We start from the raw sequence: 25,392 nt of genomic DNA on the forward strand, positions 1-25,392 counted from the left end.
GCCGTCCCCTCAGCGCCTCGCTCCGCCCGCTCGGGTCCACGCCTTCCCCTCAGCCCCGGCGGGCTTCATGGCGGGGAGCCGCGGTCGCACGGTAGCTGGCTCCTACCACAGGGCAAAAAGTCTTGGTTTGGCTTTTGGATTTACCTAGTGCCAGATCGCTTTCCATACAAAAGGAAAAGGTTTTGTTCCCCTCAGGAATGGGAATCCAAATGCGACCACAGCTCACGTTATCTTTTGTTTTCAGTTGTAGGTATTCAGTGTTTATCTAATCTCCTGTGGGAAAGCAGCTATTGCACATTTCTCTCGTATTATGCTGAAGAAGCAGGATTTTTTTTTTTTAAGCAATCTGGGCAGATGCAAAGATTATCGCCACTTATGTGTGAAGACAGGTGCAGATGCAGGCTTGGATTGTGCAATGGGGAGAAAAAAGAAGTTGACTTCAGCATAATAAGGAAGATTTAAACAGAGGTTGCTGTAAAAAGGGGCTGCTGTTGTGTGATTATGAAACCATAGCTTAGAAGTGTCCACCCACGCTGAACGAGTAATTGAACACAAAAAGTCACAAATGGGAGAACAGCAGGAGAAGGCTTTTCTTTAGGAGGGAAACTGCCTTAACTGCCGTTGAATTATTTTGATATGTGAATGGATATGGAGATATTTTCGTTGCCAACAAAGAAGCTAGGGCAGAATTTAAGTTGCCTGGTGATACTTTGTTGCCTGGTTTAACACAACTTGGCAAAGCTCAAACTGATTAAAAAGGTGGGGGATACAACACTGAGGTAGGTATAGCATAGTGTTTATGTCTCTTAAGGCTGACAGGATCTGTTAATCATTATTTACTCATTCTAGCTACATTTATTTTGTTGGACATAAATGAATAAGATGATGGAGTAGCTGAGGCATCTTAAAAGACATAAGACTGTGATACAAGCATATGTGGGGGGAATCAGTCACTTCAGTAACATGGAAATAATTTTTGATTTCAGTGATGGACAAGTGAAAGGCTAGAAATCCTGTGGGTAGGAGTGGAGATTTGTAAAAAGCAGTCATAAAATCTTGCAGATGCAGTATTTCTGTGGAGAAGATTTGCGTATGTGAAAGCTCAGGCACATGCCCAAATTACTTCTTGTCTGCAGAGTTGCGGTGTTTGAAGGTGTGTACTGCTGTGGCTAAGACGCTTTGAAACATGTTATCTCAGGCTAAAATAGTTTACCTTTGTGATGGGTTTGCAGCAAGCTTTGTGAGTTAATGTGGATCACCAACCATCCCTTCATAACTTGTTGAAACAAAGTAAGCTCAGTTACCTGTCAGAGGTTTCAGTGTAGTTCAAGTTCTGACAAAGAGAAGGTTGTAGAGTCCATCCCACAGTGCGGTGTATCTTGCCCTTGGAATGTTCCTGTGTATTTTTTGCAAGGTTAGACTGGAATATTCTATCTTTTGGACTATTGATCAAAGATACCTGACATCACAAGCCTAAGTTCTGCCATTTCTTGCCTTCCAACTCTTTGTATTTATCGACTTGAGGTTGCAATTTGATTTGAGCTCAGGTAAGGTATTGAGAAAGATCCCTTTGTTCTCCTCTTCTCTATAGGAACAGCTAACCTCCTCCTCACACATGTGCATGAACATTAAAGCAAGGCTGAGAAACTTCCTTTTGCCTTTTTAAAAATTACTCTTTTTTGATCCAAGCATCCCACTTTTTTCCCTTTCCTGGTATCATCTATCAAGTTTGCATAAACTGTCCCATATAGCTTTCAGTGCTTTGCTGTTTACTTTTGCTTTGATTTGATATGCTTTTCTGCTCCTGTTAGCCAAATGCATGTCAAGGTTATACCTCTGGAAAAAATAAATAAATTAAGAAAAAAGTAGCTTCTGACAATCAATAGATATTTTCCTAAAAATTAGAGTCTCAAATTTCTTCCAGCAGCATGCTTCAGCTAGTAAAGTGAGAATATAACAAATGAAAATCAAGGTTGATAAAACTATCAGGAAGGAAACTTGCCTAGGTTTTTAGATTGTTGTATATCTGCTTTCCATTGTGATTTTAAAAGCCTAATTTATTCTTGAATTGTTGTTTTGGTAAAATTGTTCAGAGGATCTGAGCAAAAGGTTGAATGACTCAACAGCATTTGAGGGCTGGGCTTTGAAGAATGCAGAGAGTATTTCTGCCAAATGTCCACAGTTGTGGATTGCTAGACCTAGCCCGGATTGTAAAAAGTATGGCAAATTTCAAGACAGTCCAATAAATAACATATATAGATTGTAGGGCACCTCAGTTCTGAGTAGGCTTGGGAAAGGGGGATCTCTTCAACTCTGTAGTGGAAGGAGTGTTCCATAATACATGGCATAATATTGCAACCTTTAATTACTAAGAAGTGCAAAATTCTCTTCAAGAAATTTTGGTATCTTTAAAGAACCTGCTGCTGGCTATTGCTCAATATCAGATATCAGGCTAAACAGAGGAGTGATCTGATATTCTGTGGTATTTTATCTCTTTTGTAACCACTGGAGTTATGTAGAAAAGAGTAATTCCTCTTAAGTGTAGAAAGCAAAAGTTCCGTAAATTTTAAACTAACAACTTTATCAGAGTTAGTGAGAAGAACTTCCCAAATATATGGGGTATTAGATTAACACCTCATTTATTGCACTAAAATTGCTCTGAATAACGTATTTTTGTACATATGTACTTTAGAGATTACAGAGATCTTGATTATAATAACGCTGAGTAACATTGTGTGGTATTTGTGCTCATTCCAGAGCCTATTATTGCTGTTACAGCTGCTGTTGCTGCTTGTTTGCTGGCAAATCATCCAGAAGGAACAGCTGATGAGACAGCTCAAAATGTGTCACTAAACAGTGAGGCTATAGAATTTATTAGAATTCAGCATTTTCAGAAAATTTCTGCATAATGGTCTGCTAATGTTCTTAATTATTATTTTGTTAATTTACTTTTCAAAATCATACCCTAACAGTGCTCAATTGTTTTAAACACTTCCAATAGCTTAGCTTAACATGTTTTTAGGACACTGTGTCCTAAAACAGGAATTCAGAAGAGAATTTCTGCTAAGAAATTAAAGCAGCAGTTGAGAGGTTTGTATGCATTACTCCTTACTGCATAACTCCAGTTATGCAGTTATACATATACATATATATCCAGTTATACAGTAAATTTTTATTTTTTTTTACTGGACCCAAATAACCACACTACCTAGGAGAACATGGGGAAAATGCTGTCTTGGTGTCCAGGCAGCCCCCTTGTGGAGCCAAATAAAATTCACTGGAGTTAAAGTAAAGGGGAAATTCTCACCTCCGGATCCCTTTCCCGTTTGTAACCTGAAAGAATATTTTTTTTCAGAGAATGCATTGTTCATCGTAAAATGCTAAATAGTTTAGAATTGCATCCACAATTATTTCTGCTTTCTGCTAATAGTTGTTCAGCCAGTTCATCCCTCTGAAATAATTGAGCCTTTGTTTTTAGAAATGTGACACAAAGAACAGGACTAGGTCAGGAAGTAGGTTGGGGGCCGCCACTGGTGACTGATCATGAATTGCAGGATATTCTTTCACCTTCAGCTTGTGCATGGAATTATTTTTAGCTTCAGAAATAATAGTCCCTTAATGCCAAGGGACTATGTTAATGGTCCCTAAATTTTAATTTCTTAATTCTATTTTCTTTTTGTTTTATATTTATTTTCAAAAATGACACAGTATAAAATTCCCTGATTGATATAGTCAGATCAGCCCTTGAGAACTGACAGCATTTTCAAGTATGGTTGTTCATTACCAAATTACTGTGAAATATACAGTAATTTTGGAAAGGTACATGCTAGCAAATGCTGTGGAAAGTAGAAACGTGACTTCATTCCCCCACGCTGAAGGGAGCTATACAACTTGACAGCCTTCAGCTATGAAGGAAACAGAAAGAACTGTAGGTTCTAGTATTAACCACAGCCAGATGAGGGGAGTGAAACACACTTAGAACAGAGTTATTCTCATCTGTGTGGCAAAATGTTTTGATTGGCATGTTTGAAACCATCCTCTTTTCTAATATAGGTATCGGCACAGACTTAATGCAGGTTTTATAGGAGGAGCTAATGTGAGTTTCTTGAGATATTTTAAATAAGAATGGTAGATGACTAACGGTAGGTGAATTCTAGCTCACCTCACTGTTTATCACAGTAGGAACTCCAAGGCATTTTCACAAAAGTAAATATTAATTCCCATTATACAGGCAGGGAATAATGTATTTCCAATAGAGGTAATTTTCTCAAAGCTTCTTGGAGGTTTATTAATTCTCTTTTTCTAGAATGTTCAGTTTTCAGACTCCCAGAAGTTGACTACTTGCCTTGCCTCCATTGAATGTTCTGAATTAAATGTTTATATCCATCAGTTTTAATGGATCTGTTCCAGTTTTAAATAGATGCAGATGAATGTAAGATGACCCTGAGTGTAAAATGCCTCTGCAGCTTCTTTGTCCATAGTGTAATTTATAGAGTCAAGGAATTGCAAATAGTATATCCTATTATGTTGAGTCAGTGGATGTTCTGCAGCCAATTTAAGATGGGGTCAAAATACATTCCCAAGACAGTTAAATGAGCGTTCTTTTCCCCCACATTGGCTGCTCTAAAAAATATATATATATTTTTCTGTTCCCACAATAAACCACATAAAGTCCTTTCTTACATCTGAGAGCGAGCAGACTCTCAACCTTGCTTTACCTCAGGAATAATTTGAAGAAAGATTTCTTTATCCTATTCAGAAGAAAAAAAAAAAAAAAAGAAGAAGAAAAAAAAAAAAAGCAGGAAGTTAAATGAGGTAGAATAGAGAAGTTCTGTTTTCCTCCAAGGACAAAACTTACTTTTAGTCTAGCAACACTGATAAGCAAAAACAGCAGCCTTTGAAAGAAAGAGGTTTCTTTCCCTCTTATAGTTGGAAAATATAGAAATGTTTTCATGGAAATTTTTGAACATGGAGAAAGAAAAAGACCTTTTGAACAAAAAGCTTTTTTTATATGGTTTGTGTTTCTTCAGCGTTTTGCATGCTATTACTGGAACTGTAGTAGTTCTTTGGATCAGAGTTTAGTGTCTCTGTTTTCTGGTCCATCAATAAAAACAAAAATCTCTTCCACGTTGTCGGATGGTCTATGTTTGTAATACTGAAGTGACTGGGGTTCAGTTTCTGTTTTGGACCCAAGCTATGCCTTTTGCCTATTTTCCCATCTTGTGGGATGTGTGATGCACAGCAAGGAAATGTTCTTACAGCAAAGTATTCAGCCAGTAGTGTCTGAGCCGTGTTGTACCGAACTCTGCTTTCTCATGGCAAGGCAGTGCTGGGTTCTTTTGTTCTTGAATGACAGACAACAGAGCTGTAGGCTTCTAAACATTTTAAAAATTGTTCTTCTCTTCCTCAAAGGATTTCAGTAGTATCTTCAGGAAACTGGAATATATTTTTAATCGTTGCAGAAGATCTGTGATATGCCCCCAGTTATAGCTGAAATTAATAAGCTTGAAAAGACAAGTAGCTACTTAAATTGCCTTTACAGAAAATGTGGCAATTCTAGTCTCTATATTCCAGTAAATTCTACTTTCAAGTTCATGCTAAGTGCTGAATTTGGTGCTTATAGCCTTCTTAAAAAATAATAATTGTGAATTAATAAGGAGTTAAAATTAACCTTTGTGCATCTTGATTCAGCTTAAGGAACTGGAATGGACAAATAAATGCTGGGTTTTTAGCTGCTTCATTGGTTGAATTGGTTTCCTGCGGTTCCTTCCCTGAGCCCATTCTTAATTTATTAGAGATGATGCTAATTTTGCTTTCTCTGAAGGCAGTGGAAGAGTTAATATGGACTTCATACAGAAAACTGAGCCCTTAACTACCAAAGCACTTTTCAGAGCTTCTAATAATTTGCTTTAACTTTATCACAAGTAGCATGCTTATTGGGATTTATCAGCTCCCTTCTCATTAGAGAGGCTGAGGGCTGGGTAGGCTGTAGAAGCAAAACTACGCTTTCTCCCTGGGGAGTGAACAGAGGAGAGGGCAAATGCAGAGCAGTAAGCAGAGCTCGCATTGCTTCTCCCTGTCTCACATTCATTGCTATGGATAAATAACCTAAATACCCGAGGAGTCAAGGTCACCTGGCACCTTTCACAAAAAGCATTTACATCCACTAAGCAGAAAAACAATCTGACAAATGTAGCTGACTATTAAAAACAACTTTAAAAATACAAATGAATATGTGCTTAAACCACTGACCACAGCCTCTAAGAGCATGCATAGTTGATTGAGCTTGATTTGGACTTGATTAGCACTGGCTTGGCACTAGATTTCAGGAACCATCCTCCATTTGTTTGCAAGGAGCTACTGTCCAGTTTAAAGCCTTTGCATCTCCATGAATCCTAAGGAATGTCAATGGTTAGACAGTATTGTAGAGGGTAACCAGCAGGCTCCACAATTCCATATGTAGATGTGCCTTTTGGTTAAGATATTGAGTAGTAGAGCAGCAACCTTACTTGATCACCCGTGTGTGCTATATGGGCACCCAGCCTGTTAGTGTGTATTTTTCAGGGAGCTGTATTTAATTTTGTGCTGACGCTCAGCTTTGCTGTGTGTTTTTTTGCAGGTGACAAGAACTCCCCTTCAGTTTTGCTGCTTGCATTTTTTTTCAGTGTTTCAGAGCAGTTCTGTCACAGCTAGCACAGCAGCTAGGAGCAGCAGTCTAACTGCAGGCTAGTGTACTTGTTATCCAGTCTAGTGCAGACTGGTACTCGTTATCCTCTCCTCCCTATGAACCTGCTTATTTTCTACATTGTTATTCATCGCAACAAACTTCAACAACTTAGCTGTGAGTTGTCAATGGATGATTGCAGAACATGAAATTAAATTTCCTCCTAGGTGAGAGTCATGTCTGTTGTGTGCCTCACCAGGATATAATCCCATTAATAACACAATGCCCATACAATCCCAAATTGAATTTTGGATTTGTGTTTTTAATCAAAAGACCTGTTATAGAAAAGATGGATAACTGAACCTTCAGGACTTATATTTTAAATGGAAAATAAGACTTAAGTTCTTTGGAAGAATAGGTGTAGGCAGCTATACTGGTGTCTTGGATCTCGGGTAGATGGAGGTAGCTAAAATTCTGGTGTGGCTCAGGTTCATCTCTGTGCTTTGGGTTTTTTCTAACCTAGCCTGGTTTGGTTTTGGGCAGTTTTTGAGACATATGACTCAATCCATAAAGGATATAAATCCAGGGTGCCTTAGATGCATGACAGTGAACTCTGGCTTCCTTTCTAAGCATTTGTTTCCTAAGATCTCTGAGTAACTCTGTGGTTCCTGTTAATTTATGTAAGGTGAAAATGTGCAACTTGATTCATTCCTACAGTAGTACTGAAGATTGTGAAATACATAGTAAAACAACTATAGTTCACTTTGCCTTTTGTTTCTGTAATCTCAGTAGTTCTCCATTACTCTCTAGTTCTCTAGTACTCTCTATAAGTTTTATTCTGAACTTATTCCAAACAGCATTCCTTTGTATGGAAGGAGACAGAACTTTGGCTAAAATGGAAAAAAAGTGCTGTCAAGTTGGCTATTTACAGTCATTGAATATCAGTAACTTATCTTTAGTTGTCAATGACATATCAAAATGTTCACGTTGTTGTACTCTGAAAATTCCATTTATGTCAACTATTATCAAAGTGGCAGATATAATCTCTTATTTTATTGTCATGTGAATACAAAATCTGGATAGCTATGGTCTAAAAGTTATGTAGAAAACCATTCCTATTAATTTGTAGAAAGGGAGGAAAAAGTGCAAGTATAAAAGCAAACTGTGAGAAACAGGCTATTTCTAATAGTATTTTTTCAAGGTATCTTAATCATCAAAATATATGTTTTTCATTCACTTTGTAAATTACTATCCAATATTAATGATTTCATAGAATGAAACACTGTTCTTTGTGTTTGCAGGAGTTGCATGGAGTGCTGCTTCTACAGATCCTTCTCCAACTTGTATGTATATACATTTTATATGTATACACCCACATATAGTAATTCATTTCTACACTTGTGTGTTTTTACCAGACCAAAGTAACAGCTAAATGAAGAATTTTGCCTTTGGCACAATTGTTGAATATCTTTTACACATTATGCATGAAAATACTCAAGTTTCTAAAATCTGCATAGAAAAAGGATACAGACCTTCCTAAATGAGCCAAACCTCCCTTCACCAGCTAGTTTGGTTTAAATGTGTCGTTGGAGAATGTTGTCATAGTTGCTGACTATGGGACATAGTGCACAGTTAAACCACAAGTAAACATTACAGCTTTACCAAAAGGATAGGCGTGAATAATCATTAGTTTCACAGGAAGAGAGGAAATTACACTTTTCCTGATCCCGATTGTCAGGCAGTTAAAATCTGTCTTTCCAGAGTGGATTTTAATCCATGAGGTGTTAATTCAAAAAGTAATGACAAAGGAACAGGGAAGAATTAAAATAAACAAACAACCGTAAATAGCTGAATTCTCAAAAGGTAAGTAGTTTCTTTCTTTCTTCTCTTGTTCAGCTTAATTGAAAGAGTGAAAAACTAAATATATTTTGTTAGACTTAATTTAGAAATTCGTGGTTGATATGACTTAATTGAATTAATGCAAATTGGGTTTAGTCTGGAGTATTCTTCAATGCTGGGATTATGTGCACATACTAATATGCATCTTGATAAAAACCAGTGGTGCTACAGTGGGAAATAATTATCAGAACTATCAGACAATTGTTTGTAATCTGGGTAAATTAAAGCTGGTTTTGTTAGTTGGTTTGTAATTTGTGCTTTAGTTTAATACTGGTATTTTTTTCTGAAGGCCATTCTCTGCTTTTGGTTTGTTTTATAGGGTTTAACAATAAAGAATCAGAAGTATTTTTAAAACTAGTTTGCTTTTCAATAAACCTAGTTTATTCACTGCTGGACAACCCAACATCTGTCATTTGTATGAAAATATTTTTAACCAGGTAGAAATTACTGTCTTTCTGCAAGTCCTACATGCATTTTATGTTCATGAATGCATGTCCCACTTCAGAACAACACTGGCATATTGTCACACTTACCCAAACGTATAGAGTTAAAACTCCTAAACCTCATTAACATATGGCAAAATAAAATACAATCAAGTAGAAAAAGGAGAAGACATAAAAGCAAATAAGGTGCATTTTTTTCATTAACTTTCTTCCAAGCTTATAACATTCAAAAATATCTGAAAAGATCACACTGGTAAAAAGATCCATGGTTAATGAGTTGCATGCAAGTATATATTAAACTATGTAATTTTGGATTCATCATTCCAGTTTTTACTATGTCTGAGCATTTCTACCCAGTAATTTTCGCTTTTGTCTTACTGAAATAGTGCTGAGTGAGCCCTTGAATTAACTGCCTTACATTAATTGCATTTGGCAAAGTACCTAGAGACAGACTCATGTGCCATTACAAGCAAAATTTTCTGCACATCTGCAGTTAAATAGTGCCTACGTTTACCCTATCCCAATATTTACCAGAGAGAGAGAGCTACTATTAAACTGCTTTTAGTTTTCATCAAGTTTCACCTATCTGTTACCTAGAAAAAAGAGGAAATCTTTAAACAGAAAGAAATAGACAAGTTAGGTGCCAAATCATGAGGTCCTCAAGTAATTCTGTGCTCTTTCGTCAAGCAATCTTTTAGTCTGTCTCCTGTGTTACATATTCACAGACATCATGTCCCCTTGTTGTCATTTCATCCTGGTCCAGGGACACTTGTGTCCCACTATAGCATAATGTCCATCCTCTTTTCATTCATACTTCCTCCCTTCACATACAAGCTATCAGCATTTTAAGTTATATTGGTGGGACAGGAAGAGCTGGCATGGAGGAAAGACAAAGCAGGGTAGTTTTGCTGGAAGGAGTGAATGGTATGATGAGTGTAGTAACATCAGAATCAGGTGAAGCTATGGTATGTACATACTAGTTGAATAATATTCCCATTTTACTGACTGAGAAACTAAGGTTCATGGGGATCACGAGGCCTGACCACAAACACTCAGTAGGCTCTTGACAGAACTGGGATTCAAGCCAAGTCTCCTAAAATGCAGTTCAAATGTCTGACCACAGAGTTGCACTGACTGATGGGCAAGGGGACTTCGGCTGGTGGTTTGAGAAGCTCACTTCTCTCTTACATACAAAAGGAGATGAAGCTACTGATCATAAATACATAAATGAATGTATCTCACCATGCACTTACAAAGCGATACTTTTGGTGTAGCTTTTTCAGCATCTTTGTGCTCATTCAACGTTATTTTCTATAAACCAGAGTTGTTAGAAACAGAGAAATACTGTTCAGCTTCTTCTCTGCATAACAAAAAGCAGCCTGCAACTGTAAGGTCCATTTCCATTCATCAGCCACCACATCTGTTGCTTGCGTGGACATTGGCCAAAATGATTCATTCACGTCTAACATTTATTTTGGTGAAATAGTGGGATTATACAGAAGGGCAATATTTCAAAACTGGGTTTAGGAAACCAAGGGAAGTTGGAAACAACTTCCTCACAGCTGAAAACAAACACGTCATTATATCATTCTGCAGCTTTATTAGAAGGAAGGCAGTAGCCAAGTGAAGCAGCTGGAATCACACTGAAGTCACTCTGAACTCTACGGATCACTTCATTCTTCCTTCTGCTACAGAGCACATATCTCTGAATTAGTGTGCTTCCTTCTGAAGAATAAAGAAGGTAGGTTGATCTTTCTGTTAATGTTTTAAATCTTTCTCTCACTTTGTTCCAAATAATGTGTGACAAAACAACACTTGCAGGCAAATTCTGTAAGGTAGTGTAGCATATGCTGGCAAAAAAAAAAACTTAAAATGAAGAACGTGATTCTCATTTGTTTCAAAGGTATTTTGAAGGAGCCCTGCAGCAAGAAACGATATGAAAGTATGTGTGAATTTAATTTTTAATAACTTTTGTATGTGTTTAAACAAAATTCAAGAAGCCTTTTATCCTGCCAGCTGACCTTGGCTGAAGTATCTTCCCCTCACCGTGTTGGTTTTAATTCGTTTGCTCTGCTTAGTGGTAGTACATCTCCTACAGCTATCACAAATTGCAGTATTATTAAAAATAAGTACATTGGTTCTGATCTGAACAGCTTCTAGAACAGAAACTGGAAATCATTTCAATTTCAAGTAAGAAATTAACTAACAATCAGCAAATCTTGAATTATGAACAGTCTAATAAAAACATTCTGAATAATTAGCCATGTAAAATTAAAAAAAGGTTATTGTAATTGAGATGTAAGGTGTGTGTGTTTCCCTTAACCATCATGAAATAAGTAGAAGGTTGTGGATCTAGCTGTCACTGAGTCCACAGAATGGTGTTTTCTAGGAAGCAATGAGTTTTGAAACCTTATTTATAGCAGTGTAATGAGATGAACTGGATTCTACCATATATTCAGACTTAGTGATAACCATGTCATTATCCCCTGTAGCCTTTATAAATGCAATCCTGCAAAATGAAGCAATATTCCAGAATTATGTTTGTAGATTTACAGAAGATGTATACATTCTCTAAGAATTAAATCTTGTTCCAGCAGAATAAAATTGTATTATTGAATGATCTTACATTTAAATTTAAAAGTTTGTGATCTGTTCTTAGATACTATTTTTTTATGAATAACTTTGCTATTCCAAACAGCAAGGAGCTAGTTTTGCAGAAGATTACAATCTGATGATTGCTTTTGTTATCAGTTTATTTATTTATTTTGTCTCAGGAATGTGCCAACAGTTCAGCTGTCTCTCTCACTGTGGTGGCTGGTTGTCAGGCTAATTTTCACTCATTATTTCTGATAATGGCTTGATTTGTGTTCTTTCAGCCTGAAACTAGTAGTTTCATAACAGTGCAGGGCTCTGTTGTTGACGGCTTTGCAAAAGAGAATTGAGTGGGAGGAACAGTTCTCATGGCACCGTACCAGAAGGAACTGCTGAGGCTGGGGTAAGCAGTGACCAGGAGATACTTGCTTTTAGAAGAGAAGATACCATCATGCACAGAACAACTCTCTAGGAGAGACTGGTACTTTCACTATATGCTTGAAGTTCCTGAGACAAAAAGAAAAATTGTGTCTTCACAGCATATGCTCTTCGTATCTTCAGTATGTTCCAGAGGTCTTGGGCTTAGGGCAGGACCAAAAAGCCTTGTATGAGCCCATGGCTGCTCTCTTCCAGAGAGATCATTTTTTCTGGCTTGTTGCAGGTCTTTTTTACCTGACCCACAATTTTACTGTATTACAATTCTGTAGAGGAAATGAGCTGGCCTGCTTCAGATATGATACTTTTTCATTAGCGGGCTTAAAGGCAAGCTAACAAAACACATCACTAGAAGTAAGGTTTCATTTCAAGGGTATCTGCAAGGATAAAATCCTGCTCTAACACTCAAGGATACCAGCACTCCAGAAGTCTCTAGTCCTTGACAGAAACCTTAGTTCCCAAATAGTATGCAGCCTTCTCCTACCTCTGCTTACCAGCCAAGGTTCAGCGTCCTTCTGTCTGTTTTATCCGTCTTTCCTACTCCTTCCCCAGATGTGATCACTCAATACATCAACATGACTACTAGGTCTTTCCTCAAAGTTATTTGTCAAAACCATTATTCTTCCCTCATCTCCCAGTATTTACCACTGTTGTTCTTTTTCTGACATCTCTTTACAAAAATCCAGGTCATTTTAGAGATGACTTAAACCCACACAGAGAAAATTAGTCATTCCTTCTCTTCTGTGGGATTCTTCTCTGGTTGTTTCTTTGGTCAAAGTAACATTTCATCAGTTATCATCAGTTAGCAAGAGAAGAAAAGACTAGTATATTAACTTTTGTATTTGTCTAACCCTAAAGCTATTGAGACTTGTAGATGCAATTTTAACATATTCACTGCTGTAGACCATCTAGTACCTAGCTTTACTTGTACAAGAATGGAAGCCAAACCAATTAGGTTTCCCATGGTGGGGCCCAAAGTTTCATCATCTGTTAACTTCTTTTGGCTTTTTTTTTTTGTTTGGTTGTTTTTACCCTTTTGGCAGATTAGCCAATCAAAGGTGCATAGAAAACTTCTGGACACCACTTACAGAGAAAGGAGGCATCATTGGGGGTTTCTTGAAGGTCTATACACGGGGAAGAAAAACATGCACAGTCTAATGAGAAGTGAATTAATATTTTTAATTTCACTTCTGGAATTCATGATTAGATCACAGAATGGTTATCTGGGAGATGGGGTACAATGTATTCCTGTCTCCATTAACCTCATTTGTCTTCCCCCCTATTTTTTCTCTTTCTTTCTTTCCTACCCTAATATCTTTCTCCTGTCACTTTCTCACTTCTCAGAGAATATGTTTAAAGAGTGATAAGACACAGGTATGAAGAACCAGCACCTTTTCTCTTTATCCACAAAAGATATTTGCCTCTTCATTGTTCTGGCCAGGTCTAGATTCTGCCTCAAACTCTACATTTGAATTTACTGTTTGGCTTTGGGCAAGATGCTTCTGTTCCTTTCTTGTTATTCTTGTGGCTGTTTATTCTCATGTAATTATAAACAACACAAGAATTCTCTCTCATTATGTGCGTACTGTGCCTAGACCCAGTGAAGCTTTGATCTCAAAGGGTAGGGCCTTTGGGTATTTTCCCAACATAAAATACTTGCCTCTTTCAGCAAGTATGAGCCTGGCACAGCAAGTTTTGTTCACTTTTGAAGCCACCTAGGTGAGAGAGAGAGAGAGAGAAGAAGATGCTGAGTAGTAAGCCCTGAAGCATCAATGTAACACCATTTTCTGTATTCCCATTTCTTCTTTCTGGTGATCTTCTTTAAAGAGATCTGATCATTCTAGTGAGACATTTCAGAAATATTCAGATCTGTTGTCCATTTAAGAAAACTGAGTAACATGTTGGTGTCTTAAATTCTTACTGGAGGGCGTTGTACCATATCTGGTGGCATCAAATTCAACATGACATAGAAGTGATTTGAAAAGGTAATATGGGAAGCCTGTAAAACCGGTGTTTCCAAGCTCCTAAGTCATAGGCTCCATCTATGCTTATCACTGCTAGGGAGTGTTCCCTGTGCCATATTTGGGGCACAGATAAAAATCCAGTCCTCCTGAAATTATTTTGATACGATTTTTTCAGTTTTGCAAGAATAGAGGCCATGCTTATTTTAGACTTGAGCTTGAAGTCAGTAAAAGAATTATCTTTGTATGAATATTAGAGGTATACTGATACAGATATAGACAACCCTTAGTCTCCTGGACACAGTGATTCTAGTATATTAACTATGTGGGCAAAATAAAGTATGTTATCTCATCAGTTGTGTTACTAATTTTTCCTGGGACTAGCTCTTAATTCTTCTTGTTAAAAGGACTATAAGTATAGTAGATTGTAAATTGTCTATCTGTTATTTGATAGAGGTTTTATATCTTGCTGGAGAAGGTTATTTTTATTTTTCTGAAGAGACCTGTTGTCACCCTTCAGTAAGTTCAGAATGGCTGTTGTCTAGCATATATTTATTTGGCTTTATTCAGTCTGCTGAGACAACAGTTCATAGTCTGAACTTTTCACTTTATTCTCTGTTCTCATTTGCTATTTCCTGTTAGGAGGGAACCGTGATTAATGCATTTGTTTGCTGAAGGAATACAACCACTTAAAAAACATGCTCAGAATTGCATGATTATATAATGATCATAGGAAAGCTAATAAAAATATTCTTCTGTTCCAAACACATGCAACAGTTGCAAAGTAAAAGTTGCATATAAACTTTACATTAAAAAAAAAAAAAACAACACCATAAAAAGTCATACTCAATTAGAAATGCAAATCCGTAGAAATCCAGTCACTGTGAAGCTGAGGCACCTCAAAAAATTAAAATGGCTGTCTCTGTTACTCTACGTATGTAGTTATTATGGTGGCTTATAGCTAAAGAAAATACTGATGGCATTTGGGGAGGAATAGTATACATATAAAACTTCTCTGGAACAATATCTCATTGGTGTGCACATGCCGCGTACTGAGGACACAGCCAATACTATATCTGGTGCCCCTGCTGGGCTTGGTCATCTGGGATGTGCTGAGTGGTTCTGAGCTATATCGTGGATTTGCAGAGTCAAATTAATGCATATGAGAGACAAATGGCAGAGATCCAGGTTCCTTTCCAAAGAAAAGGAGAAAGCCAACCAGAATCTGCAAGGGCTGCCCAGGTAGGTGCTGGCTCTCACCAGCACAGGGCAGGGCCTTCCTTCAGGAGGATGAAGGTTTCCCAGAAGTGAAGCTGTGGTTTCTCTACTTCATCATGAGTGAGGGAACAGTGTTATGTTTAAGAAAGGAGGATTGGACTGTGGTTCAGGAACTAGGCAGGGATTCTAGGTTTGGCACCTGGTTTGATCAGATACTTCCTGTAGGTCATTCTCAACCTTGTTTGTCTGTACACCAGACCAACGATACTTCCATGTGAGTGCAGTTTCACTGCAGCCTGTGAATGCTTAGGTGTTATGACTGGTTTTGTAAATACTTAGTCAGTGCTGACATATAGGATATAAGACCATATTTTAAATCTCAGAGGGAACTGTTTCTCTAAACTTCTGGTTTTTCTTTGTTATGGTCGCATCATGGACTTGCAGAGATTACAGCAACCCCTTATGCTAGAAAGGTTACTAAGAGAGATATTTGTACTTTTAGCTGTATTAACAGAAAAAAAATGAGAGCAGGAGACAGTGCCAACAACATGGTTACCAGGTTCCTCCCCCTCCGCAGTGCATATCCCAAGGACATCAGAGTTTCTGTTTTCCTTGGGGATGGAAAATCTTGGTGCTTGGGATCTGCATGAAAATAAATCACTTTTTACCAAATGCAGTTGCTCATTCTAGGCATTTATGAGTTACCTGATTGTGGAAATTGTAAGCTGCTCAATTGCCACAGTTGTCTGGATGATTTGTTATATTCAGGCCAGACCCACAGTAGATATTTTTCCTATTACAGCAGCATGATTTAGATATGAAGTTGGGGTTTCCATTTGTTGTTTAACATTTCTGTGGCAGCAAAAATCCTGGTCTGAAATCATTGCTTTACTGGTATTAACTGTGTCTGCTCTGTGAGAGTTTGTTAATCCTGCTCTAACACTCACTTTGTCTGTGTAAAATGTTATGAGGCTATTATCTGGTCTGGTGACTTCAATACCACAGATGAAGTGGCGTGTTTTAACTAATAAGGTCATGTTTAGCCTTGCTCAAAGACAGTTTCTTTTGGCATACACTTTAGGAGATATCTAGGTAGCACATTGCATATGTGTTTCTAGTAGTGCTTCACTGAGAGACATAGCGGTGAATGATGGTTATTTGCATTCTTGTCTTGTCTGCTAGAACAAATACATCTATATTGTGTCTTGAAAAGGTTTCAAATCACATATCGTATCTATCATGATCTGTTCTAGTTGTTGAATTCAGAACAGCTTACAAAGTCATTTTGTTACCATACGCATACTGACCATTAGAACAATCGAGCATTTCTGTGGAAGAGAAACATGCACTGAAACCTTGATTCTGCTTTTTTTTTTTTTTTTTTTTTGTAAACTAGATTAAAATACCAGTTTCCTAGTAGTTTTGTCTGCAGGGTTAGCTTTAGGCTTAATTATAGCATAGCTATGATTTAATTTAGCAGTATGGGTGTACCAGGCGCTTCTTGCTATAAGAATGGGGGCAAACGGTCATCTTGGTTTTGTGCTTCTGAGAGAGAAATACATACATAGGAGTCTGACAGTTTGTAATCTCATCAGTATTCCCTGTGAGTTTTAGGGTATTATGTGTTTGTAGAATACTTTCCAGAAATACATATATACTTCTATCAAGCTTGCTCAGCCATCTGTGTTTTGAACTTCACAGATAAACATGAAATTCACCCAGTAGTTTATGTTTTTGAAGCTACGTACATTCAAAATCTAGCACCTCGAAAGTTCCACGGTTTTTCTTCTGAGGGCTCTTGAATGAATTCGATACCCAGATGAACCTTCTGAGACACAGCATGACGAGCAGGCTTTGGGTGACCTTTTGGAAAGCTAGTTGTTCTCCAACATCTGACTTGTGCAAATGGCAAACGCTGAAGTGAGTCAATCAAACAAGCTTTCCTTTAGCCATAGATCATACATGTGGAATGTGATATGCTCAGAATTATTCATGAAGACGTTAAAAGGAGGGATTGTACATTATATGCCCTTTCTGAAACGAACTTTTGAGACGGCCAACTCCATGTTCCATAATTTTCCTATTAAATTAGGGTCCACCATTGTGACCTGTGAAATCAGTTTAGCTGCCCAAAGGCTCCAAGCACTGTTCATCACACTGAACAAATAGGTTTAGAGATTGCCACTCAAATATTTGTGTTAACTTTTAACTAACACAGACAACAAATAAGTTCTTCCTTTGGACCACTCTGTAAATGTCTAAAATAATAAGGGCCAAATGTGAGGTAGAGGCTGCATGGGCCGCAGCCCAAACACGTGCCATAACCCTAACTTGTATGGTGCCCAGAGAACTTTGAACCCCCAGGAAGACTACATTGAGTGAGGTGAAAGGAAATTGCAACTGTTTTGTTTGTCTTCTCCTATTTTAGACTGAAAACCCATTCTAATTTCATTCCAAAGCCATTCCACTGACCTCAAGGCTGAGGCACAGAGAGGTCAAAAGACTTTCCCTGGTCAAACAGGATGCATGTGGCATAGCCAGGAATAGAGCCCATAGATAGCCCTGGTCCCATGTGAGAACTGCAAGGCCATTCTTACCGTAACAAAAGCTGTTCTGTTATAAGCAGTTTCAGTCATTTATCTGAGCTGTCATTATGGCTCAACCTTCTAAAATACTATAATTGTTGCAGAGAAAAACTCCAGGTACTTGCAATTAAAAAGCTGTGAATCTGGCAGTTGAGATCTGATTCTGGATTCCCACACTGAAATGCAGAGAAAGGCATACTACATAGTAAAATCTCTTCCCAGCAGTACGATGACCTTATATTTTAGATATATTTATTTATAATATGTGTTTCTTTAGGCCATTCTGTCCTAGAATCTAAAAAGCACTAGCACTGAGCGCCAGCCTGTGATATTCATAGAGTCATTAAATGGCTTGGGTTGGAAGGGACCTTATAGATCATCCTGTTCCACTCCCCCTGCCATGGGCAGGGACACCACCAGGGCCTCATCCAACCTGGCCTTGAACACTTCCAGGGGTGGGGCAGGGATGTTTCTTACATATTCCTATGAAGTCGTTTAGTAATTAATTTCAATTTTATCGAAGAGGACAGGAAATGAAACCTCCTAGTCAAACATTCTGAAACCTATTTACTTAAAATTAAACAACTGTATTCATAATTAAGCAACTGAGTCAAGGCAACTGAGGCTCAGTTTTCAGAGCTGCCTGTGACCTCAGCAAACAGGAAAAGACTCCAGTCAAAGGACAACTGCTAAGCATACATTTTACACAGACTGTGTATTTAAAAAGAAGCAGGATGAAGTCTAAACTTGGTTATATTCATACAAATGCAATACAACACTGTTCTGTAACCTGTAGCTGCCCCCAAGTACTACTGCCAGGCCTCTGACCACACTTTCCTGTTTATTGAAAAATATTTTCCTACCTTGGCCCCTTTTTACAACCCTGGACCATCAGGGACTGAGACAGTGAACTGCATCATCTCCCTTGCACTTTCTAGCAGTAGGCCTGAAAGCCAAATGGGAACTGTTTGCAAAAAGTCTTTTTTCTCTGCTGAACCTCAGTTTGCAGACAGGTTCATCAAAGTGTCTTCCCAGCCTGGAAATAAGGACATTTGTCAAAGATCATGCAGGAAATAAGAAACAAAATAAGCAATATAATTAAATTTATTCACTTTCAAGATCTGGACTTGAATTGCAAGACAATTGTGCCTCTAAATGTTTATTAATAAATGAGCTCATATTTGGGACTACACGTAATACAAAGAAACGTCCTTGCTAAATGATGGCTAACAGCCCAGAAGAAAAGAAATCTATGTCCTTACTGCAGTAAACCAACATAGCTCCACTGAATATCCCCTACGGCATATCTTTTTCAGACCAGCGCCTAACGTGATGAATCTTGTTGTAGGAGTGCTTTATGTATGTGTTAAATGTAGAAGTTTCTGGACTTTGCAAGTGTAATTGGCAATGTCTGCCAAGCCTTAGCCATAGAGCCTGGTCTCAGTATCTGTACCTCGGGAGCTATGTTATCCGATGTTTTCTTTCCCCTGCTATACATCATCTTTGAAATTCTATTCTTTGTAATATTAAAGGAGCATTGTTGGGCGGTAGGCAAGCAAATGTTATTGCCATTATTGTTAGCATTGTTAGGGGAAAAGAAGAGTTTTGGGGTTACACATATGTGGAGGAAATTCTTGAATCCAAGTATTGTTACATTGCACTAGCTATTGAGAAACTTTGAAGCAAACCTGATTAGTGACTAGGATACAGGATGCTAATCAGCAAGAGACTGAAAAATTGCATCGATTTATTTAATTGCATAAATTCAGTTTGAAGGTATAATTTTGTATGCAGGCAAAGACCCTTAAAAATCGGATTATTAATCTTAGTGTCCTCTGAGGCTGTCCAAATACAGTGTCGTTCCAGATGTTAATGGTACTGCTTCTTGTTTATACTATTTCTCAGAAGTTATGCTGTTTGAAAAAAATTACTCAGAAGGGTGGTACCAGTATTTGATGCAGAATCTATCCTCAAGGGGCAAGTAATTACATAAATGCAGGCCAGTAAACTTCATTTTATCAGGACAGCAAACCAAATAACATTCCTCCAGCCTGATGTAAATTGCAAAGGGCAAATGTTATCATAGCCTCTTGATAGAACAGACTGTATTGACTTTTATTACATTTTTTAAAGAGATATAAAATTACACAATTTTTGTATTTATTTTTAACCTTGTTCCTTTCATTTACAAATAAGAAATTTAATCCTACCAATGCGTGTGCACATATGTAGCTTATGTGAGTAATCCTTTCAAAGTAAGCAAACTACTTTTTTGGAGGAAAGTTATAAACAGGAATACAAACTTGCAGATGTGCTTCTGCAGGCAGCACACTCCCAACATCCCGCTCCTGTTGTCCTTTAGCACACGAAAATTAATGGAATTACAGGAATGCAGAGCTGGGTTCCAAAAGTTCAGGCTGAAGCTCTGTTTCAGAACGGAGCTAGTGCTCAGAAATGTACCACTGAGCTTATCCATTGTACGGCCAATGGGTTGGTCACATCCTGCTCTCAGTGCAGCTGAGTCCAGTCAAACAACATAGCTTTAAATGAAAACAGAATTTAGCAGAATGTTTCTTTTGAGTACAGCAGATACTTCTGTCAGACTGTGGTCATCTGTGCTATTCTTTATCTATGCTGTAGATTGAATACAGAATTTCTAAGTGCTTTTTCCTGTTCAACCATTGTTTGATGTTTTCCTGTCTCTCTCTCTCTTTTTTTTTTTTTTCTTCTTCTCTCTTCTTGATTTTACTGGTGGTTTGTATTTTCCTTTTTACCACTCCTTGCCCTCCTACACTCTTCTGCTTTGGTTTTAGAGGAAAATTCTTATTTGAAACATTGCATTGTACGTTCCAGAAGCTTTGCAACAGAAGAAAACAGAGACTGTCTGTCTGTTTTTGTCTTAAATAAATCAATAAAATGCACAAACTAAACCCCACAACATATTTCCAGCTATAGCTCTTACAGGGTGTGTTATTCTCCTAAGAAACTTTTCTTTCATCATAATGGAAGAGTACCACAGTTGTATGCATTGCCCTTAAATGCATTCCTTATGTTTCCTTCTGTACATCCTTTGCTATATTATAACTGGGCTGTGTCCCAAATAAGTCATCCTAAAGTCAGCAACACTGCTAGGTGACAAGAACAGCACCCAGCCTTAGGGAATCTAACACCTTGACTGAGTCTGAGAATCAGTGCTCTTTGATACAAAGACAGATACATGATAGATAGAAATAAACCTATGAACTTTCAGTTGCTGGAGAAAATGGTGTCTATATTATATTAACTGCTGTGTGGGGATGGACATCAACTAAACCAAACCAAAACAGAACATTTTCTTTCTGGCATTTTTCTGCCTGTGTAGATTCCTGGTGCTTCTCTAATTTCTGGCAAAGATACTGTCCATAAAACTTGTTTCAAACAGGATCAGAGCAGTAAAATACCAAAGCCAACTAGAAAAGTATACAAATCACACACTTGGAGTAAAACTTTGCAGCTGGTCTCACAGAAATCTGCCAGTGATATTGTGGTCAGAGCCCTCTTAAGAAATGAATGCAAGGAAAACAGTTCCTGAAGACTTCAAGTGATACTTGTCTAGATTTGAGTATTTTTTGAAATGTCTGCAGCCAGGATATTACACCAGCTTTGTACTAGCAGTTGACAGCTAAGGAGCGATAGGTACGTGAAAATGAATTCAAAGGAATTGCAGGTTATTATTTACAATGCAATAGGACAGTTCTCATTTGATTGTTCCATTTCTTTTCTTCTCCAGAAAGCAGCTGTGCAACATGACATTTGAAGACTTTGAGAACTACTCTTATTTCTATGACCTGCCTGAGGAAGAAGAATCACCCCAGTCCACCCTCAGCATTGCCCATATGATTTCCCTTTCCTTTTACAGTGTGGCGTTTCTATTGGGAGTCCCAGGTAATGCCATTGTCATCTGGTTTATGGGCTTCAAGTGGGATAAATCGGTCTCTACACTCTGGTTCCTCAATCTGGCCATTGCAGATTTCATTTTTGTTCTCTTTTTGCCCCTTTATATCACGTATGTAGCAATGGGCTTCCACTGGCCTTTTGGAAAGTGGCTGTGTAAAATGAACTCATTCATTGCACTACTTAATATGTTTGCCAGTGTTTTCTTCCTGACTTTCATCAGCCTTGACCGCTACATCCGCCTAGTCCACCCAGTTTTTTCCTACAAGTATCGGACTATAAGGAACACCCTCATTCTCAGTGGGATCATTTGGATATCGGCTGCAGTTATTGGTGGCCCTGCCTTATACTTTAGAGATACAGCTACAGTTCTCAACAATGTCACCATTTGCTACAACAACTTCCATGTGCATGATAGAGAACTCATTATGCTGAGACATCACATTCTAATTTGGGTGAGGCTTGCATTTGGTTACCTCTTTCCTCTAGTGACCATGGTCATTTGCTACTCATTGCTGCTCGTTAAAGTGAAGAAGAGAACTGTCTTGACTTCGAGCAGGCTTTTCTGGACCATTATTGCTGTAGTTGTAGCTTTCTTTCTTTGCTGGACACCGTATCACATATTCAGCATTGTGGAGCTTTCTGTTCACCATGACGAAAACTTGCATGACTTATTGCAGGATGGCATTCCCCTCTCCACTGGCCTTGCTTTCATCAATAGTTGCCTCAATCCAATCCTCTACGTTCTTATCAGCAAGAAGTTCCAGGCCCAGGTCAAGACAACAGTCTCTGAGGTGCTAAAATTGGCACTGTGGGAGGTGAGCCGCTCAGGAACTGTCAGCGAGCAGCTGTGGAGCTCAGAGAACACCCATGCACCTGTGCACTATTGCGAAACTGCTCAGTGACAGCTTGTCACCATCAGTCTCTGAAATAGCTGACAGATTTGGAGGTGTAGTTGACTTCACATCTGCCAGTCAGATGTGCATCTTTGCAAATACAGTTTTAGATAAACAGCTGGCTTAACTGTGCTTGCTGCTTTCCTTTAAATGTTTTTAAAGGACACATCATTTGGGCGTGGTGTGGTTGCAATGTGGACACCCTGAACTGAAAGTTGTCAGCATAAGCGGAATTGCTTTAACTGGGTTTTTGATCAGGAACATTGTTGTAATCCTGTTGTTTTGTGGTTCTATAGCTTATTGATATTAAAATAATACACAAAAATATTCCCCTGATCCTCACTAATAACACTTTTGATCTAGACATCCTCCTCCAAGAGGTCATGGCCATACATCAGTGGCTTGTGAGTGTCCTGATAATCAAGTATTGTTTAAAGTAGGAACCACCTGGCTCCATCCCAGCCTAGTGAAGTTGTCAGTAGCTCTGCTCTGCAATCAGAGGTGTCCCAGGACAGAGAAGACTAACTTGCTGCCTTCTGTTATCAAGAGAAACATAGAAATAAAGTGTTTTCTCCCATTGTTCTTTGTCTTATACTCAAAGCTATACCAGGAGGCTGCCGTTTCTGGTCCCTTATTCTTGTGCTTTTAATACTGGTTGGGTACAAAATACGGAGTAACCGTTTCATATAGGATTTTGGCTCATTTGAAATCTGCAGTTAGTAGAAATGGTTCCCAAAGAATTTGAGATGTCCCTGTCACATGTTGTTTTTCTATGTTTAAGCTTTCAGGTTTATAGAGGTTTACAATTACTAGTTGCTCTCTACTGGTCTTGCAAAGAAAGTTTAAGAAGTTGTATTTTGAACATTTTGAACAATTGAACATTTTGTCTTAATGCTAATCTTCTAAAAAAAAAAAATCAGTGAATTGAATTCAGTGACATTAAGTGAATTCAGCAATATTGTTTGACAAGTCTGTAATCTGTCCACTCCTGTAAGAAACAGGCAGCAGTCCCAGTTGTATTATATTCTGTTTGAACCTGTTGCGTGCTGTAGAATCGCACATGCACCAATGCAAATATACATGCTGAGTGAACCAATTTCTGAGGCAACACCACTTAACTAAGGAGCTGTACATAGGATAAAACTCTGCTAAAAGTAAAAGCATAAAGCTTTAGGTAAATGCAAACTAGTTTTTCCTTTGTTACTGACCTAAGTATCTAGAGTAAGACTGCCTTTCAGATAATCTACATGCCAACACTTGTAAGTAGCATTCATACTTTAAATTAGGTCTTATATGTGAATATATTTTATACAAAAGCATGTATGTGTGCATGGATGAGCACATCCAGAACTGGTAGCTGTACAAATAGAAACTGTCTGATTGTGGTCTGTAACTGTTTCTTTGGGCTCTGGTCTGAATTTGGAAGAGTGAGGCAGGATCAGTGGAATTTCAATGTGTTTAACTTTGGGCTGGAAAGTTGGTAAGCAGCATTCTTCCCTGTGAGTCATTCGCTGCCTGGTACAGTGACTCAATGTTTTGGTACCATGCAGCTGAATGTGCCTACATCAACTGCTTGCAGTTTTTCTTCACATATTCCCTGACATCTTTCTAAGAATGATGTGTTAGCACTCCTTTCCTGACTGTACTCCAAGTGGAGTAATAAAATTGTTGTTTCCAAAGAGCGTGTTCATTACTTTTCTCAGCAGCAATTTGCAGTGACTGTCCACTCTTAGAACCGCACCTTCCCAACAGTTTTAGAAAATGAAATCAAACCCTGACCTTTTCTACTGAAGGAATTAAGGTTTATTCCAGATTTCTCCTTGCATGTCAGCCACATGAGCACAGATACCAAGATATACAGAGAGAAGCTTGATTTTCAAATGGGAGAACAGTCAGAAAATGTTTTGCAATGCTTTGCTACAGAATTTTATCTCCAAAATAATTTCTGCAAGAGTAATGGAAGATACCTAAACAAAACAGATAGCAGTCTAGGTTTCTGCTTACAAAGAAAAAACAAAAATACCAATTATTCTCCTGCGGCACTTGTCTGAGGAATGCTCCTTCAAAACTCTGCAATGGGAAAAAAAGCCAAAGGAAGGAGAACTATCCAATTATGCTGCAAGATACTGCAGGGAAAAAAAATAGTAAATAGACCCATAACCAGTCAAGTCATTCAGGAATAATGCATTCTTGCCTACTTGTCTATTTTGTAACCGGGGAGACCATGTTCTCAAACTTTTTGTTGTTCCCATGCAGCAAGCTTCCTTCTGCTTTCAGAAAAAAAGGAATAAATCACGAACAAACGCCCACCAACTGGAGTTTGTACATGCACGCTAAGCACGCATGAAGGATCCCAGTGTAGGTCAGATGGACAGCTTGCAACACTGTTTTAGCAAAATTAGTCTATAAATCAAACCACAATCCACCTGCAGTAGCTATAGCATTTAACTACCATACCCCCTTAATCCTCCCTCAAGCACATTGTGGGGTTGGACAGCCAGAGCTTTCGAGAGCCCTTCTGGAAAGGATGCGCTGCCCCCTAGTCGCCAGTAAGTTAATAGCACCTTCCACGGATCACAGCCCTGCTCCTCAGGCTCACCAAGTGATTGTCTGCGATGTGTGAGGTGCAGATGCACCAGGTCCTTGGAATATGAAAACAGGAAGTTATCGCCATTTTATCAATATCCTTATTTTCTGTACTAATTAAGAAGCCCTGAAAACGATGCAAAAATTGGAATAATTTTGATTTTTTTTAAATGCTTGAGA

At 38.2% G+C, this 25,392-nt stretch overlaps 1 protein-coding gene across 2 annotated transcripts; it reads left to right on the top strand.

Moving 5' to 3' along the window:
• The first annotated feature begins 2 nt into the window (after window positions 1-2).
• Window positions 3-24,305, top strand: CMKLR2 (chemerin chemokine-like receptor 2). Of its 2 annotated transcripts, XM_084524165.1 has the most exons (5): window positions 17-246; window positions 7,966-8,007; window positions 8,426-8,527; window positions 10,603-10,747; window positions 21,567-24,305. In XM_084524165.1, the coding sequence occupies exon 5, from the start codon at window positions 21,583-21,585 to the stop codon at window positions 22,633-22,635; it is 1,053 nt and encodes a 350-aa protein (XP_084380291.1). In that variant the 5' UTR covers window positions 17-246; window positions 7,966-8,007; window positions 8,426-8,527; window positions 10,603-10,747; window positions 21,567-21,582; the 3' UTR covers window positions 22,636-24,305. The 2 variants fall into 2 exon arrangements, with proteins under 2 accessions (XP_084380292.1, XP_084380291.1); XM_084524166.1 differs by lacking the exon at window positions 8,426-8,527 and having other exon boundaries at window positions 3-246.
• The last annotated feature ends 1,087 nt before the right edge of the window (window positions 24,306-25,392 follow it).

This window comes from Aythya ferina (genome assembly GCF_964211825.1).
Source record: "Aythya ferina genome assembly, chromosome: 6".
In the NCBI taxonomy this organism is placed as follows: domain Eukaryota; kingdom Metazoa; phylum Chordata; class Aves; order Anseriformes; family Anatidae; genus Aythya; species Aythya ferina.